The sequence below is a fragment of the Grampus griseus genome, assembly GCF_964374135.1.
Source record: "Grampus griseus genome assembly, chromosome: 19".
NCBI classification, from domain to species: Eukaryota; Metazoa; Chordata; class Mammalia; order Artiodactyla; family Delphinidae; genus Grampus; species Grampus griseus.
This window is the reverse complement of record NC_139013.1, coordinates 6,179,530-6,198,899: the sequence shown is the minus strand read 5'-3', so window position 1 is coordinate 6,198,899 and position 19,370 is coordinate 6,179,530. Positions and strand designations below refer to the sequence as shown.

General features: G+C 52.1%; 1 protein-coding gene across 1 annotated transcript; it reads right to left on the bottom strand.

The window, feature by feature from the left end:
• Nucleotides 1–7,377: 7,377 nt before the first annotated feature.
• On the bottom strand, nucleotides 7,378–10,562 carry LOC309836720 (kallikrein-4-like; the record flags this gene model as incomplete). The annotated part of the gene is made up of 5 exons (XM_082676844.1): nucleotides 7,378–7,530; nucleotides 8,137–8,273; nucleotides 8,361–8,611; nucleotides 9,034–9,196; nucleotides 10,502–10,562. The coding sequence occupies 5 exons, from the start codon at nucleotides 10,560–10,562 to the stop codon at nucleotides 7,378–7,380; spliced, it is 765 nt and encodes a 254-aa protein (XP_082532970.1).
• Between the last annotated feature and the right edge of the window lie 8,808 nt (nucleotides 10,563–19,370).

Below are 19,370 nucleotides of genomic sequence, written 5' to 3'. Positions count from 1 at the left end.
TGCGAAGGAGGGACCAGGGCTCTGCCGATGTCTGGGGAGGGGAGAGAGCGAGCGGGTGTGAGGGTGGACCCTCCTGCCCCCACCTGGATCCCTCCAGACACAAACTCATCCCACCTGCTCTTAAGAAATCCCTTTTCACCATCCTTGTGCCCCACCCCAAACTGCTCTCCCTCCCGGGCTCTCCATCTCCCAAGGGTCTGCTGTTTCTCCAGGCACCGGGACAGACTCCCAGGTACACCCACAGCCTGGCAGAGCCCAACACCATCCACTGACCCCAAAGCTTTAGCTCAGGATATATTCTTTCCCCAAATCCCACACCAGCCTCTTATCTGGCCTCTTGGGTCCTTACCAAGCCTGTCCCTCCACTCAAGTCCCACACTCCTCACAGCCTGTACCCCTACCTGGCTCCACAGGACACCCCTACACCCGGAGCTGACCCCCGGCACCCCCAGGATAAAGTCCCAGTCCCCCAGCCTCACTTGCGAGGCCATGAGTGGCTTCTCCCCTTCTAGCCCCTCTGGCCGGGTCTCTCGTGACCTTGCGCGTCTAGGCTATTTCTTCCCATTTTCCTTCTTGCAATTTCATGCCTCCACATTTTTGTTCAGGCCGTTCCTCCTTCCAGGTATGCCAGTCCCTTCAAGGTCCACATCCTCCTGGAGGCCTTTTCTGACCTCCCTGAGTCAGCGGTGTCTGCCTCCCCTCCCAGACCGAGAGCTCCCTGAGGGCGAGCCCAGCCTGACTGCACTCTGGTTCCCCAGCACTGCCCAGAGCTAGGCAAGCTTTGGGCTTGAAGTAAAGCCCTTTCCCCCCCCGCATCTTCCAAATTCCTATTTGTCCTCTGAGGCTCAGCCCTCGCCTCTTCTGGGAGACCCCGATACCTAACAGGTATCTCTTCTGGGTCCTATAGTGCCTGTTCTGGTTCCATCCCCAGGTGTGCTCAGCTCAGGTCCTCTCTGTGTCCCCAGCACTGCCCAGCCAGGGGCCGGGCACACAGGAGGCCTCAGGGAGATTGTGCTGAGCTGACCTGCACGCATGATAACTCCTGACCTTGTTCCTGGCTCTGGTACAAGTGCTTTAGAAGACGTCCTCCTGATGTACTCCGTGCCCTCCCCCACCTCACTGCTGCAGCTCCCTCTTGCATCTCCAGGACGTTTTCTTGGTTCAGGCTCGACTCGGTGCCTCAGCAAACAACCCATGGACCTACCCAGGTGCCCTTGACATGCAAGTCCCTCAGGGAAGTCCATGTCTGCTCCCTGGAACGAGGGCATCCCATGTCTCCCCTAGACCAGGGAAGACCTGTGTCTCTCCTCACTCCAAACCCCCTGCCCCATCTCAAAGATCTCACCCCCCTCCAGCAGCATCTGGGGTAGCTTGGAAGCCAGAAGAAAGCGAGCAGGCACATGAATGCCTGAATTCATAAGCTCCCGGCCCCACCCGGGTCTTGGGGGAGGGGGATAGGGTGAGGTGGGAAGTGGCTGAGAGCCAGGTTTACAGGCAGGGATGCCTGAGTGGCTAGTGGGGTGGGGGACAGGACCTACGAAGCATTTATTAGGCTGAAGCTTTTGTCTGAGTCTCTGAGGAGGAATTTCCCTACCAAGGGCAGTTTGTCAAGGGGGAGGAGACAGTAGGGCAAGAGCAGAAAATTGGAGGAGATCAAAATATAGAACCAGGAGCCTGGAGCACGTAACCTGGAATCTGGGGTCTGGATTCTAGAGTCATACTTCTGGTGCCTGGACTAGGGGTCTGGATCTTGGGTTCTGGAGCTGGACCGGGACCCCCCCATGCTGGATCCCTGATTCTGGATTCGGAACCCGCCCTTCTGGATTCTGGATCTTGGATCTCTGATTCTGGACAGTGGATCCTGGGTCTGGCTATCCAATTCTGGACCTTGGGTTCTGGATATATATCCCCAATTCTGGATCTTGGAGTCTGAACCTCCCAACTTTGGGTTCTGGATCTTTCTGGATCTTCAGCTTTGATTCTGGATCTCCAATTCTGGATTCTGACTTTGGGGCCTAGAACCGGCCACTCATGACTTGAAGCCGGGAGTGGATTTTGGAATGTGACTTCTGGAGTTTGGGTCTGGAAGCTGGATCCTGGACTCCGGCCTTTGAGTGACAGGTCTCAGTCTTGGATTCTAGATCCAGGGCCTCTGACTCTAGAGTCCAGACTAAGAATCTGGAGTCTGACGTTTGGACTCTAGGACTTGAGGTTTTGGGGCCTGGACTATGAATGATAGATTTTGGATTTTGAGTTATGGGGCCTGGATTCTAGAGTCTGGGTCTAGACTCTGAGGGTTCATGGATTGACTTCAGAATGTGAAGTACGGAGTTTCAAATCTGCATTGAGGGGCTTCCCTCGTGGTCCAGTGGGTAAGACTCTGCACTCCCAATGCAGGGGGCCTGGGTTCGATCCCTGGTCAGGGAACTAGATCCTGCATGCATGCCTCAAGTAAGAGTTCGCGTGCTGCAACTAAGACCTGGTGCAGCCAAAAAAACTAAAACAAACACCCCCCCAAAAAACCCAAAAAACTGCATTGCGTATTTAAGCGACTGGACAAGGAGACAGGGGCCTGGCTTCCAGGATTCTGAGGTTCCTAGACTCTTGACTCTAGAGCATGACTTTAGAGACTGGGAGACTAGAGTCTTCATTCTGGATCTTGCAGTCTTCCTTCTGCATCCTGAGGCTCGAAATCTGGATTCTGTTTTCTGGAGACTGGAGAGCATCGTTAAGATGACCCAAAGCTTGGGGAATTTAAGTTTGTTTACCAGTGTCTCAGGACCATAGAGGGCCCTGGGGAATTGTCTAGAGTCTACCGTGGCTTGTCTAAATAACGAAGAGGCGCAGTAGAAGGAAATACTGACCTCAGATCACCCAGTGAAAGATGGGAGCTATTATAAGCATAGTTTCTCCCTGTTTCTGGAAATCCGTCACATATATAAGAAGGGGCTGCATGATCGGGGCTGACTGTTAAGGACATCAGTGGCCAATGCCTAGGGGTCCCTGGCACTTGACTTCCTCACAGATAATATGGGAAAATGATGGTGTCTAAGCCCCCAGATGTCTTTCAGACATTCCAGAACCATAGACCCTTAGTTATTCCAGAATCCTAGGGTCTCTGTCACTCTAGAACCCCAGACCTTCAACAGCTCTAGGATACCAGACCTTCAGATTCTAGAAGAGAAGGGCCTGAGATATTCTGGAAATCTAGGTCCTCAGATGCTCTAGAACCCAAGACGGTAAAATAGTCTAAAACCACAGATCTCTAGACATTCTAGAACCCTGTCATCTTCAGATGTTCTGGGACCCCCAGATAGTTTGGCTCCCAGGCTAGAAGCTATTCTAGAACTACTCTGTCCCTTCATTTTGCCACAAATTCGTGCTCAAGGTCTTTGGACTCACAGCGGACGGCAGCTTCACTTGAGCAGCCTCTGTTCATGGAGTGTTGGCCTTGCATTATCTCATTCATCCTTCTGACAGCCCCGTGAGGTGTTTATTATGGACGGCTTCCTCCTTCTTTTTTTTTTTTTTTTGACTGTGCCGGCACGTGGGATCTTAGTTCCCTGACCAAGGATCGAACCTGTGCCCCCTGCGTTGGAAGCATGGAGTCTTAACCACTGGACCACCAGGGAAGTCCTTCCTCCTTAATATAGAGGAGACTGAGACCCAGAGAGGGGCATCGCGGCAAAGGTCACGACAGAGGGCGGGAAGAATCCAGTGTCTGTCTTTGGGAACACCTAGCTGGTCTGTTCATCTCCACCCCTGGAGACACCTCCCTCTGTTGGAGCCGGGTGGTGGTGAGGGGTGATCATAACAAGGGCTTCCCGGGTGCCAGGCTAAGCGCTTTCCATCAAGATCACACATGCTCCTCCCACCAGCCCACACAGGCAGGTATTGTAACCGTCTCCGCGACACGGATGGGACTCTGAAATCATGCCAGAGCGCAGCCCAGGCTCTTACCGGACCTGTGCGCAGGCTCCTCGGGAGGGCGCCGCGCCTCGCCTTGTCCCCGACACGGCGATGTCAACGCCCCTCCCCCGCACCGCCCGCCCACTCTGGCCGAGTTAGACTTGGGTGACCAACGTCCTCCGGGGCATCTCCCCAGACGTCCTTCCCCTCCACTACGGCCTGAGTCCTGCCCTATTCCTCCTCCTGGGAACACTCCCTAGAGTCTTTCTTTCATCACCTCCATGGTTCAACCACCAACCAAGCAGTTCTCCTCCATCTGACCCTGAATTCCAGCCTTGGGCAGCCACCTGCTCCCGGGAGACACCCACCCCTGCCCGGGGTCTCCAGATCTCTCTCACTCACTGTGACCTAACACATTTCTCTCTTTCCCCAAACTCTCCTCCCCCTTCCTCTCAGGTTTCCCATCCCAGGGACAGCCCCCACTGTCCACTCAGTCATGTGGCCAGATCCCCGAGGGTGCTGTCTCCACCCCTTCCCTCCCCTCATCCCCTACAGCCCAGCGGTACCCAGCCCTGTCCCTCTTCTCTGTCCCCTCGGTCTGGCTCAGGTGTTCCCCTCTATTCTTGGACCCTCACCCCAGCCTCCACCGTGGCCTCCCACCCTCCAGTCTGTCCCATCCTGTCCACCACTAGTTGGCTTCAGAGGGTCTCTCTTTACACTCAGAGCTGACCCTGCCCCTTCCCTGCTCACAACCCTTCCGTGGAGACTCCCCGTCACCCCTGGACAAATGCCTTCGGCCTGGTGTTTGAGCCCTTTTGGATCGCCCTGAGGGAACAAACCTCATCTGGAACCCTTGCCCCAGGGAGACAGTCACTGCATCCTGCCCACCCTGGGAGGGGGACTGGACTCTCGATGCCCCAGGGAACTCCTCACGTAGTGTCGGCCCTCCTCTAATTTCATCTCACCACAACCCCCCCTCCCCCTTCATTATGGAGCCAGTCAAAAGTGGAGTTTCAGGGTCCTGGGCTCAGACCCCTGCTCCACTACTTGATGTTTTGGAAATTCTGGTAAGTGCTTTCAGTTTCTCATCCTTAAAATCAGATAATTTTATTCAATAATAATCAGATAAAACCACAGAGTTTTGCAAGGAGTAAAAGTTAGTGCGTGTAAGGAGCTAAGAGCACACAGTAAACAATTCCACACACATGAGCAGACGGTGGCGAGGACAGAGCCCCCCCCCCCCCCACCATGCTCAAGGTCATCCAGGCTGCAGAAGTCTGGGGGGGAAGGACAAGAGAATGGTCCAGGAAGTCCTGTGCTTCCTTGAGTGTGAAACATCACCTCTCTGGTTATCAGTGCACACCCCCGATGGGGTCTTAGAGTGGGGGAGGAGTGGAAATGGGTGGGGTTGGACGAGGTAATATGCACAGAGCAGGTGTGTAAATCGAAATTAGGCTGGTGCGTGAAAGACGGGTTAACCCAGGACATGATTCAGACGTGGACTCTGGCTCCAGGCAGCCAGGATTGAATCCTGCCTCCAACACTTAATGCTGTGTGTCTTTAGGCAAGCCACTCGGCCTTCCTGTGCCTCCGTTTCCTCCTCTGTAAGATGAGAATAATCATTGTTTCTGCCTCGTAGGAGTGTTTTGAGGCGTCAGTGCCTGAAATTCGTGCCTGACACTTAATCAGTGCTGAGTAATCCCAGGCCGTTATCAGGCCAGTTTTCCCAGAATGCTGGGGAGCGGTGGTTGTGGGGTCTTTCTCAGAGGACACAGTCAGGCAGCAGTAGATAAGGACTTGCTGAAGCGGGGGCTCTCCATCTCTGTTTTGGCATCTCTCTTTGAAACCCCTTTATCAAGACCCCCGTTTTACAAATGGGGAAACTGAGACCCAGGGAGAGAAAACAGGTGTGTGAGGCCCCAGCTTGAGAGTGTGACATCGAGCAGGGGGGACGCCCCAAGTACAGCTTACTTTACTCTGAGACTTTTTTTTTTTTTTTTTTTTTTTTGCGGTACGCGGGCCTGTCACTGTTACAGCCTCTCCCGTTGCGGAGCACAGGCTCCGGACGCGCAGGCTCAGCGGCCATGGCTCACGGGCCCAGCCGCTCCGCGGCATGTGGGATCTTCCCGGACCGGGGCACGAACCCGTGTCCCCTGCATCGGTAGGCGGACTCTCAACCACTGCGCCACCAGGGAAGCCCACTGTCCATCTTTTTAATCTTAGCCATTCTGGTAGGTATTGTGTTTTGACAAGATTGTATGTTCTTCAGATATTGGGTGCAACGTTCTATATGTGACCATTAAGTAAAGTTTGTTAATCACATTGTTCAAATCATCTATGTCCTTATCCATTTTTATCTTGTTTGTTCGATTATTTTTTTGAGTCACCTTAAAATCCTCTTTTTAACATTTTTTAATTAAAAACAAAATTCTGGCCACGCCTCGCCACTTGCGGGATCTTAGTTCTCCAACCAGGCCTCAAGCTTGCTCCCTTGGCAGTGAAAGCACCAAGTCCTAACCACTAGACCGTCAGGGAATCCCCAAATCCTCTTTTATGAGTGGGGATTTGTCTATCTTACTTTTAGTTATTTCACTCTTTATATATTTGAGGATACATTAAGGGATACATAAAAATTTAAATATTTCCTTAAGAATAGATTCACAGTATATTTATGAATATACTTTGAATATAAATTCTCATCAGTATATTCTATTTAGTATAATAACAATTATTATGGTATAATAACAATTCCTTATATTCTTGGGTCCCCAGTCTCCCCTCTCTCTGTCCTCAGACCCCCCCTTCCCCGCCGCCCCCCAGATTCTTCCCACCAGTCTCCAGCTACAGCAGGAGGGTCCTGAGGCAGCTACAAATGGAGAATTCTTAAAATTCTTAGAATTCTTAAAATTCTTAAGAAGACCAAACCAAAAGAAGTCAGTGAAAGCTACATAAACCGAATAAGTAAATCCCATTAATTTGCCGTTTGCTGATTTGACTTTTCAGAAATTGGACAACATCCACAGAATCAGTTCTCTTAACCTTCCAGCTATGTCTCGTTCCTTGGGGATCCTGTGGCTCTCCTGGTCAAGGCTCCCATTTCCCAGATGGGGAAACTGAGGCACAAGGAGGGAAAGCTATTTGCTGGAATCCCTTGGATGGGAAGGGAAGTAAGGAGAAGAGTCTGAGCCGAGCCCGTGCTTCTCTTCGACTTTATTTCTGGGCTTAGAGGAAGGGACAAATGACAGTGAAAACCCAGCTTTCTCTACCAATGGTAAGGCGGGGTCAACATTGTGCCACTAGGGGCACTGTGTACAGGAAGATATTCTTAGCAGGACTGGACGACTGGGGATGGGGGAGGGGGTCTAGACTCCTGGGTCTGAAGGAGGAAGGCACTGGGAACCCAGATTCCTGAATTCCTTCAGCAGCTTATATTTGGGGGTTCAATTTCATGGGTCCCAGTCCCTGGAGTTAACTGGCCTGGATGGTTTTCTGTATCCAGTCTGTGAACTTGCAGAGGTTGGTGTAGACGCCTGGCACGTTGGGCTGGCCACAGGGGGATTGTCCAAAGGACACAAGGCCCTGCAGGGACCCGTTGCAGACCAGGGGGCCCCCAGAGTCACCCTGTTGTGGAGAGACAGAGAATGAGAATCCAAAACACAGAGAGATGGAGATAGATGTGAGATCAGAAAGCAACCAAATGAGAAGCCATGGCAGGAGAGGGGGGAAAAAAAAGATAGCAACATATTCCTTAAACGTTCATTCTAGAGCCCTGACCGCACCAATTCTGCTCCCCTACATCCTAACAGCTGGTAGATGCTCTTGGGTTTGTTACTGTTCTGTCTCTGTTTGTGTCCCTCCTTCTTTTTCTCCCCTTGTAGCTTATTTCTCTGTCTCAACGACCCCTGGAGTCTCTGTGCCTCTCTGCATCTCTTTGTATATTCTATTTTTGTTTTTTTTCCTATTTCACTTGGCATTTCATCTCTATGCGTCTGTGTGTCTGTTTCTCTGTGGGTGTGTGTGTGTGTTCCTGCATTACTGAATCTGTCTTTCTCTATTTCTGTCTTTCTTTGCTTCTCCTTATTCCTGTGTCGACTTCTCTCTTTCAGTCTCTCTCCCCATTTGTCACACTATCTTCCCGTATCTCTGTTTCTCACCATGGTTCCCTGTCCCCTCCCTTCTCCATCTCTCCCTGGATCTTCTCCCCTCTTCCCTTCTCCCATCTCTCACATGGCAGGAGTCCTTTTGGTCCTGGCCTCCGCCAGCGCAGAACATGCTGGGGTGGTACACAGGGGCATAGAGTTCACTGCAGATCTCCTCCGACACCACTGAGATATTCACGCATTGGAGCACTTTGGGCAGTCTGCCTGGGACGCAGAGCATCGGATTAGCCTCTCTGGCTGGGCAGAGAACCCCCTCAGAGAGGCCGGACACACCCACACTCCCGAGCTCACCATTCTTTAGCCGACCCCAGCCGGAAACGAGGCAAGAATCCCCAGCGGTCGGGCACTGTGAGGCGATGCCGATGTTTTGGATGGTGTCAGACTGGGGCACCAATTCTTCCAACTTGATGAGCATGAGGTCGTTGGCAAAAGATGGTCTGTTGTACTCTGGGTGCTGGATGGAGAGGTGAGCCTCCATCATCTGACCGCCTGGTTCATGGTCGTCCTCAAGACTGTGCAGACCCAGCCTGATGGTATAGGAACTGAGGGCCACAGGGTGGGGGTGGGGTGGGGACAGAATAGCTTTGTGGCTACTGCACCGTTATCTCCATTCTTGCCTTCAGCCACAGCCTCATCTCCAGCCCCTTACCCTAGCCCCATCTTCCTTGCTAAGCCTTGCGCTGAGAGCTACCCAACCTAAGGCACAATCATAATCCAGGGACAAGAACTTGCCTTAAGTCACTAGTAACTCAGCAGCTGAGCTGGGATTTCAACCCAGGACTCTTGAGTCCTTCCAAAGCAACACATAGCTCCCGCCTCCCTCGCAGAGCCTTCCTTCACACTGGTTTTCACTTTTAGTACCCAGGGACTGAACCTATTAAGCGCTTCCCATCAGTTCACCATACATCCGGGTCCTCCCTAGGACCCAGGCCCCGCCCCCGTCCCCGCCCCGCCCTGCACTCACTTCTGGAAACAGTGTGCGGCTGACAGCACCCATTGAGGATGCACCAGGACGCCCCCGCAGAAAAATTCCTTTTCCAAGAACAGTGCCGCCTGCCAAGGCTGCGAGTGCGGGTGGCAGTCCTCGCCGTTTATGATGTCGCCGCCTCCACCCCAGGCGAGGGATCCTGAGGGCGGATTCAGGGCTGGGGGACGGGCTCAGAGGGGAACGGGGGCTTCTGGGGGCGGGGCTCGGTGCAGGGGCGTGGTCAGGCCTGGGGAAAAGGCCCAGAAGGCTGGACACTTATTCCTGGGGGCGTGGCCACAGAGCGGGGGCGTGGCCACGGTGCAGGGGCTAGATCAGGGCTTCCGAGGTCAGGGGGATGGGCTCAGGGTGGAACCAGGGCTTGTGAGAGCTTGGTGGCGGGGGGGGGGGGGGGGGGGGACCTCGGTCCAGGGGGGCGTGGTCAGGGCTGGGGGACAGACTCAGGAGGCAGGACTAGGCCACTTGGGGGCGGGGTCACAGTGCAGGCGGTGTGATCAGGACCGCGGGATGGAGTCAGGGATCCTGAGGGCAGTCAGGCTCTTAGGGGCGGAATCAAGAATGAGTGAGAAGGGGGTGGGATCACAGTGCAGGCCTGTTACTCCACGGATCAGATTCAAGAGGCGGAGATCAGGGTATAGGAAGTGGGGTCACTTGTCAAGAGGAGACTTTCAGCTGTAAGTGTGTCACAGATCTCTGGGACCCACATGTCACCTCTCTCGCTCTCTCACACACACACACACACACACACACACACACACACGCGCGCGCGCGCGCGCGCACGCCTCGACAGTGCACTACTGGGGCTATGAGCCTCCCAGCACAAGTAGACCCCCTCACACAAGGTGGCAGAGGCAAGGGCGACACAGCCAGACACTCGAGGCAGTGCCACACTCTATGGCCCTCCAAGCCTCTCCTTCCCTGGCTCAGCCTCCCCCATAGCAGCAAAAAGCCGGCTCACACAGAAACCCTATCACACCGTCCCGTGATGTGGCTGTCTGGGGGCCCAAGGATCGGAGACCCAGGAAGCAGGCACAGATTGCCAGCGATGGGTGACTCCCCCAGAAGCACCATCTCCCTTTTAGCGGCACCCCAGGCTCCCCAGGTCCTCACAGCATTGCCACTCTGCAGGATATTCAGAGGCACAGACGGTCAGAGTTGTTCACCCAATCACGCACCGACTCTCACGGGCATGACAACACACCCTGTCATACTATGTCACACACAGAGGCATGCAAAGCCACACACACCCAGTACACAGGCAGCACACATGCAAACTCCCTGGGATACAAGGAATCACAAGTGTGCATCTGGAGAGCAACGGTCACACAGTACTGTCACCCACGCAGCTTCAGGCACATCCAGGAGGATACTGAGTCATGCCTGTAACAAACACTGCCTCAGGCACAGACACACACACGCACACACACACACACACACACACAGATACCTGTGACACTGAGGAGGAGGTGGCCCAGGAACCAGCCCCAGGGGTTTCCTGCCATGGACATCCTTCAGCACCTGCGTGAGGGTCAGTCTCAGGTGAGTCCAGGGGCCCTGCATCTGTCTCTTTCTTTCTCCATTCCTGCCCTCCCAGGATATTATTGGGCAAACAAGGACCTATACCACCCCTCCCCCGACACACACATGCCATAGGGTCTGAGATCATGGCCCAGAGACCCACAGCCTGGAGAGATTTAGAGGCTGAGAGAGAAAAAGAGAGAGGGAGAGTGAAGTGGAAAGAGAGAGAGAGAGAGACAGAACTCAGTGGAGAGGAAGGGATGGAGAAAGCGTCTCTCCGTCTATAAACTGGGCGAGGTAGGAGGATGGAGACTGGACTCTCAAGGATGGAGGGAAGATGGAGTACTTAAGAGAGATCATCGGAGACAGACTGAGAGGCAGAGGCAGGGAGAGAGAGATTCAGGGAAATAGAGAGACCAGGGGAGACAGAGAGAGAACTGGAGAGACACTCCTAACTAGAGCCCTGTTTGGAGAAGAGACCTGGAGACACAAGGTCCGGATGCTGAGAGTCACAGGGACACGGAGCTGTAGGGACAGTGGGTCACAAAGACTGCGTGCTCTTAGGGCGCGGTGAGTGGGGACCTGGGGGCCACTCACCTGGCTATCTCTGGGCTCCCGGATCCTGCTTTGGGCTGAGTTCCTGCCTGCTACGTCCAACAGGGGCCCCGGTGGGGCTTATAAGCATCCCCAGCTGGGCCGGCCTGCCCCCCAGGGACACATTCCTGGGGTCAGGTGCTCCCAGCTTCCAGCTCAGAGCTCTCAGGCTGCCTTGTGCCCGGCTGCGGCCAGGGGGCCAGAGGGGCTGGGAGACCCTGGCCCCACTCTCCCCTTCTTTCTTGGTTCTCTGTCAGGTTTCTTCTCTCTCTCTCTCTCTCTCTCTCTCTCTCTCTCTCTCTCTCACACACACACACACACACACACACACATTCTATCTCCCATTTTCTTTTTTCTTATTCTCTCTCTCATTAAATCTCTCTCATCCTCCCTCCCTTCCTCTCTCTCCCGGCTGTGCTTCCCCAGCAAAACTTCCCGGATTCAAATTCCCAGCATCACGTTCTACCTTTGGAGCCTTGGGCCGGTGACTGCACCCCTGTGAGCCTCCGTTTTCCCATCTGTAAAATCGGGGTAACCATTCTTCCTCCCTCCCAAAATGCATCCAAAGAGATAATGCAGGGAAAACGCCCGGACAAAGTGCCAGGAGTGTCCTAGGCGCCCAGTTAGCGGGAGCAGGCTTTGCTCAACAAAGGGCACCTGTCACGCTCTGAGCTCTGCCGTCCGCACTCGAGATGCGGGAAGGGACAAGCAACTTCCGGCGCTCCTGGGGCTCACGTCCCAGCAGGGGAGAATGACAAACAGAAAAACTACAGGGACAAGCAAATATCTGGTAGTAATGTGTGTGCAGAGACCACGGGTGATACTAGAGAGTGACCCGGATTGGGTGGGGTGACTGCAGATGAGGGGGTGGTCGGGGAGTCTCAGAGGAGTCGACTTTGAGGCTGAGAGGCAGTGAGCTTTGCAGGAAAAAGAGAGAAGTTGGAGGAATTCCCTGGAGGTCCAGTGCTTAGGACATGGCGTTTCACTGAGGTGGACCGGGTTCAGTCCCTGAGGGAAATAAGATCCTGGAAGCCTGGGGAAAAAGAGAGAGAGAGAGAGAGAGAGAGAGAGAGAGAGAGAGAGAAAGTTGGTGTGTACGAGACAGAGTAAGGCGAGGAACGGGGCAGACTGTGCAGGGATTTGCATGCCAGGGGAAACAGTTTGGGTTTATTTTCAGTGCAATGGATTTTAAGCACGAGGTAGGAGGGGCACGATCTTATTTATGTTTCAAAAACATCCCGCGTGGAGAATGATTGTAGAGGGTGAGATGGAAGCAGAGAGACCAGCGTGGAGGTGGGAGGTGGCAACAGCCTGGGTGGGAGATGCTGTGGTCCAAGGAGAAGAGAAACACATATGCCCAGGACTCGTGTGGGGGAGGGGCGGGAAAGTCAAGTACCAGCCGGTGGGTGGAAGGTGGGGAGGGAGGAAAAAGGAGGTAAGGATGGTGTCTCGGAGGCCGGGTCTGTTGGCGGCTCTATTTTTGGCGCCATTGGTGCGGAGGAGCGAAGAGGTGTGGGGAGAAGGGCTGAGCTGGAGGCGCCTATAGGAGCCAAGTGGTTGAATGTGTGAGCACCATGGGGCAGACAGAGGTCAGGGCTGCTGAGAAACGGTGGGGAGTCATCCTAGGAGACGTCGTGTCTAGAGCCATGGGGTTGGATGAGGTCACCTAAGGAGGAGGTGTGGACGGCGTTGATGAGGGGTTGTGGGGACAGATGACGGTGCTGCTGAGGGATGAATGTCTGTGCCTCTCTGTCTCTCTCTGGCCCTGTTTCTCTCTGATTTCTCTGTCTCTAGCCCTTTCTTAGTGTCCGTCTGGTTCTCTGGCTCGGCCTCCATCTATCTGCCTGCATTCAGTCACCTGGGGGCACAGAGACCCTTGACCTTGCCCTACTCCTGGGACCTGCAGCCCTGACCATGAAGATGGAGGGGTAGGGGTGGGGTGTAGCGTGGGCTCAGGCCTCACAGCCGCCCAGACGTGACTTAGGTCTGGACACTGGGAGGAGGCAGGTTGGGGCCAGAGTGAGGGACAGGGCTGGGGCAGCTGGAATGAGGGAGAAGGGCGTGGATGTGGCATCCCTCCACCCTGTTCTGTGGCCTCACCTAGGTCTTATCCTGCTCGAGGTTAGGCAGACGTGTCCCAGTTATTTGGGGATGAATCCAAGACAGAGTGTGTGCGTGTGTGTCACGCCATGGAGGTGCTTCCAGCCTGGCAGGAATGACCCCAGGAGTGGGGATTCTAGGGTAAGAACCCAGGCTGGGGTGGGGGATGGAGAGAGGCAGAGACCAAGAGATACAGAGATGGGCAAAGAGATTGGGACCAGAGACAGAAATAAAACCACAGAAGGATAGAGATAGAGACACAGAGAGAACAGGGAAAAGAGACGAAGACAGAGAGATAAGAGACAAAGAGAGACACAGAGAGACAAGAGACCGAGACAGAGAGAGATAGACAGAGAGACAAGAGACAAAGAGAGACAGAGACACAGAGAGATGGAGACAGAGACAAAGAACAGAGACACGGAGGTTGACAGGAAGAAAAGACAGAGAGAGACAGAGACCAAGGGACAACAGGCCTAGAGACCCAAATGGAGGCAGAGACAGACAGATTGGGACACAGAGGGAGACAGGGAGACAGAGACACAGAATAGAGGACAGAGAGATGGGCACAGAAAGAGGCAAAGACAAAATGACACACAGAGAGATTATTTAAGCATTCTGGAAGTCATTTTAAATTTTTTATTTATTTTTAATTTTTTTTTTTGTTTTTTGGCTGCATTGGGTCCTTGTCGCTTCACACAGGCTTTCTCTAGTTGCGGCAAGTGGGGGCTACTCTTCGTTGCAGTGCACAGGCTTCTCATTGCCGTGGCTTCTCTTGTTGCAGAGCACGGGCTCTAGGCACGTGGGCTTCAGTAGTTGTGGCACATGGACTCAGTAATTGTGGCTCGTGGGCTCTAGAGCACAGGTTCAGTAGTTGTGGCGCATGGGCTTAGTTGCTCTGTGGCATGTGGGATCTTCCCGGACCAGGGCTCGAACCCGTGTCCCCTGCATTGGCAGGCGGATTCTTAACCACTATGCAACCAGGGAAGCCCTGGAAGTCATTTTTTAAATAGAGACAAAAGATAGTTTTAATTTCCCCCAACTTGACCCAACCCTACCCCCCCAATAAGTGTCCCCCCCCACCCATTCACAGGTCCCTTTTGATTCTTTTCTTGATTGCTCTAGCCTGTCTGCGGGTCAGGCACCTGCACCTGTCGTCCTTTGGACGACACCTCCAAAAAGTAAGTCAGACCTAGCCAGGTCTCCCCACCTTGACTCCCCCTCTCCTGGCCCAGCCCCCTTTCTGGGCGCTCTGCTTCCACTCTTATCCACCCCAGTCTATTTCCCAGAGGGATGTGGTTCCTGTGAACAGCTCTGGGCAACTCCTCTGCTTCCCTCATCCTCTAGGCCACCCTGTGGTCTGTTCCATGTGCCTCCAACACTCTTCCCTTCACTCCCTCCCTTGACCACTCCCACTCCTCATTTTATCTTTTTTGCTTTTTTTTTTTAACATCTTTATTGGAGTGTAATTGCTTTACAATGGTGTGTCTGTTTCTGCTGTTCTCCATCGAATCTGAATGAGATCCTTGCTGGGTAGAGTAATCTTGGTTGTAGGTTTTTCCCTTTCATCACTTTAAATATGTCCTGCCACTCCCTTCTGGCTGGTAGAGTTTCTGCTGAAAGATCAGCTCTTAACCTTATGGGGATTCTTTTGTGTGTTATTTGTTGTTTTGCCCTTGCTGCTTTTCATATTTTTCCTTTGTATTTAATTTTTGACAGTTTGATTAATATGTGTCTTGGCATGTTTCTCCTTGGATTTATCCTGAATGGGACTCTCTGCACTTCCTGGACTTGATTGACTATTTCCTTTCCCATACTGGGGAAGTTTTCAACTATAATCTCTTCAAATATTTTCTCAGTCCCTTTCTTTTTCTCTTCTTCTTCTGGGACCCCTAAAATTTGAATGTTGGTGTGTTTAATGTTGTCCCAGAGGTCTCTGATACTGTCCTCAATTGTTTTCATTCTTTTTCTTTATTCTGCTCTGTGGTAGTTATTTGCACTATTTTATCTTCCAGGTCACTTATCCATTCTTCTGCCTCAGTTATTCTGCTACTGCTTCCTTCTAGAGAATTTTTAATTTCATTTATTGTGTTGTTCATCATTGTTTGTTTGCCCTTTAGTTCTTCTAGCTCCTTGTTAAATGTTTCTTGTATTTTCTCCATTCTATTTCCAAGATTTTGGATCATCTTTACTATCATTACTCTGAATTCTTTTTCAGGTAGACTGCCTGTTTCCTCTTCATTTGTTAGGTCTGGTGTGTTTTTATCTTGCTCCTTCATCTGCTGTGTGTTTTTCTGTCTTCTCATTTTGCTTATCTTACTGTGTTTGGGGTTCCCTTTCGCAGGCTGCAGGTTCTTAGTTCCCGTTGTTTTTGGTGTCTGTCCCCAGTGGTTAAGGTTGGTTCAGTGGGTTGTGTAGGCTTCCTGGTGGAGGGGACTGGTGCCTGTGTTCTGGTGGATGAGGCTGGATCTTGTCTTTCCGGTGGGCAGGACCACATCAGGTGGTGTCTTTTGGGGTGTCTGTGAACTTATTATGATTTTAGGCAGCCTCTCTGCTAATGGGTGGGGTTGTGTTCCTGTTTTGCTAGTTGTTTGGCATGGGGTGTCCAGCACTGGAGCTTGCTGGTCGTTGAGTGGAGCTGGGTCTTAGCGTTGAGATGGAGATCTCTGGGAGAGCTCTCGCCGTTTGATATTACGTGGAGCCTGGAGGTCTCTGGTGGTCCAGTGTCCTGAACTTGGCTCTCCCAACTCAGAGAGGTGGCCTGACAGAGGCTCAGGCCTGACACCTGGCCGGAGCACCAAGACCCTTTTGGGAGGTCTGAGGTCTTCTGCCAGCGTTCAGTAGGTGTTCTGTAGGAGTTGTTCCACATGTAGATGTAGTTTTGATGTATTTGTGGGGAGGAAGGTGATCTCCACGTCTTACTCCTCCGCCATCTCAAAGGCGCCCCTTCTCCTCATTTTATCTTATCTCAAACATCACTTCTTCCCAGAGGCCTTGCCTGACCCCATTCCCAATCTAATCCAAGGCCCCTGCTCTCCTGGGTTTTGTCTGTTGTCTTCTCAAAGCATCCTACACGCTTCTTGGTACAATTTACACACGTGTTACTGTTTGTGTGTTTATTTTTCTAACATCTGCCTCTCTCATTAGCCTGGGAGCTCCCTGGGGACAGGGCCTTTGTCTGTTCTGTTCACCACGGAAAACTCAATGCTTCTCATGGGGTAGGCGGGCATTCAGTATGTACAATATATGCTGAATAGATGGGTAAAGAGAGAGAAAGACAGTTACTGAGAAAGATATGCAGGGATGGACAGACAGAAAGAGGAAAGAGCAGGACACAAAGACTGATGGAAAGAGAAAATAACAATAACAAACAATAATAATAGCTTACAGTTAATAATAGCTCTTTGCACTGGGACAGGAATAGGGAACTTAATTAATTCATTAATGTTGAATTAATTGTAATTATGGTGAGAGCTTACTATGGCCCTATTTTAAGTGGTTAATGTGTAATAACTTTGTTCATCACAACACCATATGCAGTTCATACTGTTATTAACTTTATACAGATGGGGAAACTGAGGCACAGAAAGGTTAGGTAGTTTCCCCAAAGTCATAGGAAGACTGAGGCTGGAAGAGAGAGGTGGACAAATGGGCAGACATGGACAGATATAGAGCAGGAGAGAGTTGGAAACATAGTGAAAGGTAGACGCTGAAAGACACACATCTCAGGAGCTAGGGATAATAATGATTAAAAAATAAAAAGACAAAAGATCTAACAGTGATATATCACCCACTTTTTTCCTAGGTGCCTTCTTAACAGATTTATACAGGTTGATTAGTTTTAATCTTCATAATAACCCCATGAGGTACCTATTATGCCTAATTTTATGAAAGTGTAAAGGGAGGCACAGAGAGGTCAATCAACTTATCCAAAGTCACACAGCAAAGTGGCAGTGAATCCAGGCATCTGGTTCCAGAGCCCACATCTTGAGGTCTTTGCTATGCAGCCTCCTTCATGCATATTAGGAAACAGAAGCAGAAACTGAAGGACAGGTGAACCGTCTCCGCAGGGTTACAAGTCATGAGGGTCCAAGATGCATCTGGGTCCACTTCCTCTCACCTGAGCCATCTGCCCTCATTCCTATCTGTAGGTGAGGTGAGGTGCAGCTTTGGCCAGAGAAGACACAGAACATTGCTGGGGAGGGGATGAGGTGAAGCCACCTTCAGCCCCCAGCACCTACTCTTACCACATAACTGGAAGAGCAAGGCCCTCCTCCCTCCCACGGACTGACTGAGCCAAAAAGACAGTCTTAAATCTCCTGGACACGGTGGAGGGTGGCCGCCCGCTTAGGAATGTCATCTGCCCTAAGGCCCAAGGTGGCCCTGACCATGTTTCCAGGGGTGTCTGACCCAGCCCTTGGGGAACTGACCCCTGAGTTCTACCTGGTAAACTCAGGAAATGCCTTCAGGCTGAGTTTGAACAAACTTGAGTCTGGGGGGAGTGGCTGCCCCTGTATCACTCAATAACCAAAGCTACTTTGGGATAGATTATATTACCCGAAGAGAAGCGTTTTCTTTCCTTATTAAGGACAATGGGGATTCAGTAGGATAATTGCCTACTGAAGGCATGTCCCCTTCCTGCTCCTATCCCAGGAGATAGAGAGGCCAGCGCCAGGGGGTCCGCCCAGAAGCAGGGACAATGGAGAGAAGGACTTGGGGAGGGGTTTTTACTGGAGAGAGAGAGTTGGAGCTTACTCCAGCCTGGAGAGCTACAGGGCACACAGCCTGACCACTTGCGAGCTGGGAAAATGGCTGTGGGCTGTGGGGACCACTACGGGGGCATCTTCTAGCCACTTAACAGGGTCTGGGGCCTCAGCAAATATCAAATGAGCAGAAGTTAAGGTAGTAGGCCCCATGGACCAAAGCCCTGGACATTCCCTCTTTTATTTTATTTTATTTTTTTAGCACCAAGCTGAGTTATGTCATCACCCTGCAGAAGAAGATGGGACCCTCTAAGTGGCAGACATTTCCTGCCAGACTGGGGATGGGGTGGGATGGGGTGAGGGGAGGACCAGTGGACTTGGCGCTGATTAAAATCCACTTAGATTTGGGCTTCCCTGGTGGCGCAGTGGTTGAGAGTCCGCCTGCCGATGCAGAGGACGCGGGTTCGTGCCCCGGTCTGGGAAGATCCCACATGCCGCGGAGCGGCTGGGCCCGTGAGCCGTGGCCGCTGAGCCTGCACGTCCGGAGCCTGTGCTCCACAACGGGAGAGGTCACAACAGTGAGAGGCCCGTGTAACGCAAAAAAAAAAAAAAAAAAGAAAGAAAGAAAAAGCCTGAGTAAGGACTGAGACAGGTAGCTATCTGGGCATAGAGCATTCTGGGTAGAAGAAGCAGCAAGTGCAAAGGTCCTGAGGTGGGAATGTGCATCACATCTAAGAAACATCCAGGAGGCAGGTGTGACTGGAGTAATCACCAGGGAGAGGGTGGGAGATGAGGTCAAAGCAGGAGCAAAGGGAGACAGATTGTGCAGTGAGCCTCTGGGTCATGGTGAGGATTCTAATTTCTACTCTGAAGGTGATCAGAAGTCTTTCAGATCAGATTTATAGATCTCTCCTACAGCTGAAGGCTATTTGCAGATCAGCCCAGACAAAAGATCTGCTATTTCTAGAGCTTTTTATCAAGATCAGCGACACTTTTGTGTGCCAAGAGAAGCAGGGGGAAAAAATGTACCCTCCCTGGTCCCCAGCCACACCAGTTTACAAAGACCTTGGGTGAGGGGCTGAGTGTTTCTAGCCTCAGACCTCAGCCACTGTTATCTCCAATTATTGCTACTAATATAATGATTTACTAAGTCCGAGAGGTCACAACCACTGCGCCACCAGGGAAGCCCTCAGGCTTTTTCTTAAATATTCCTTCCTCAGATGCGCCACCAGGGAAGCCCTCAGGCTTTTTCTTAAACATTCCCTCCTCAGATGAGCCTTCCCTGACTCCTCGTAGCCCCCACCCTCAGTCCCCAGCTCCCCATCCTCCCATCTACAGTGGCAGGGCACAACCTTTAAAAGAATGACTCAGTCCTTGGTTAGAACCAACTAGGTCCAAGATGGC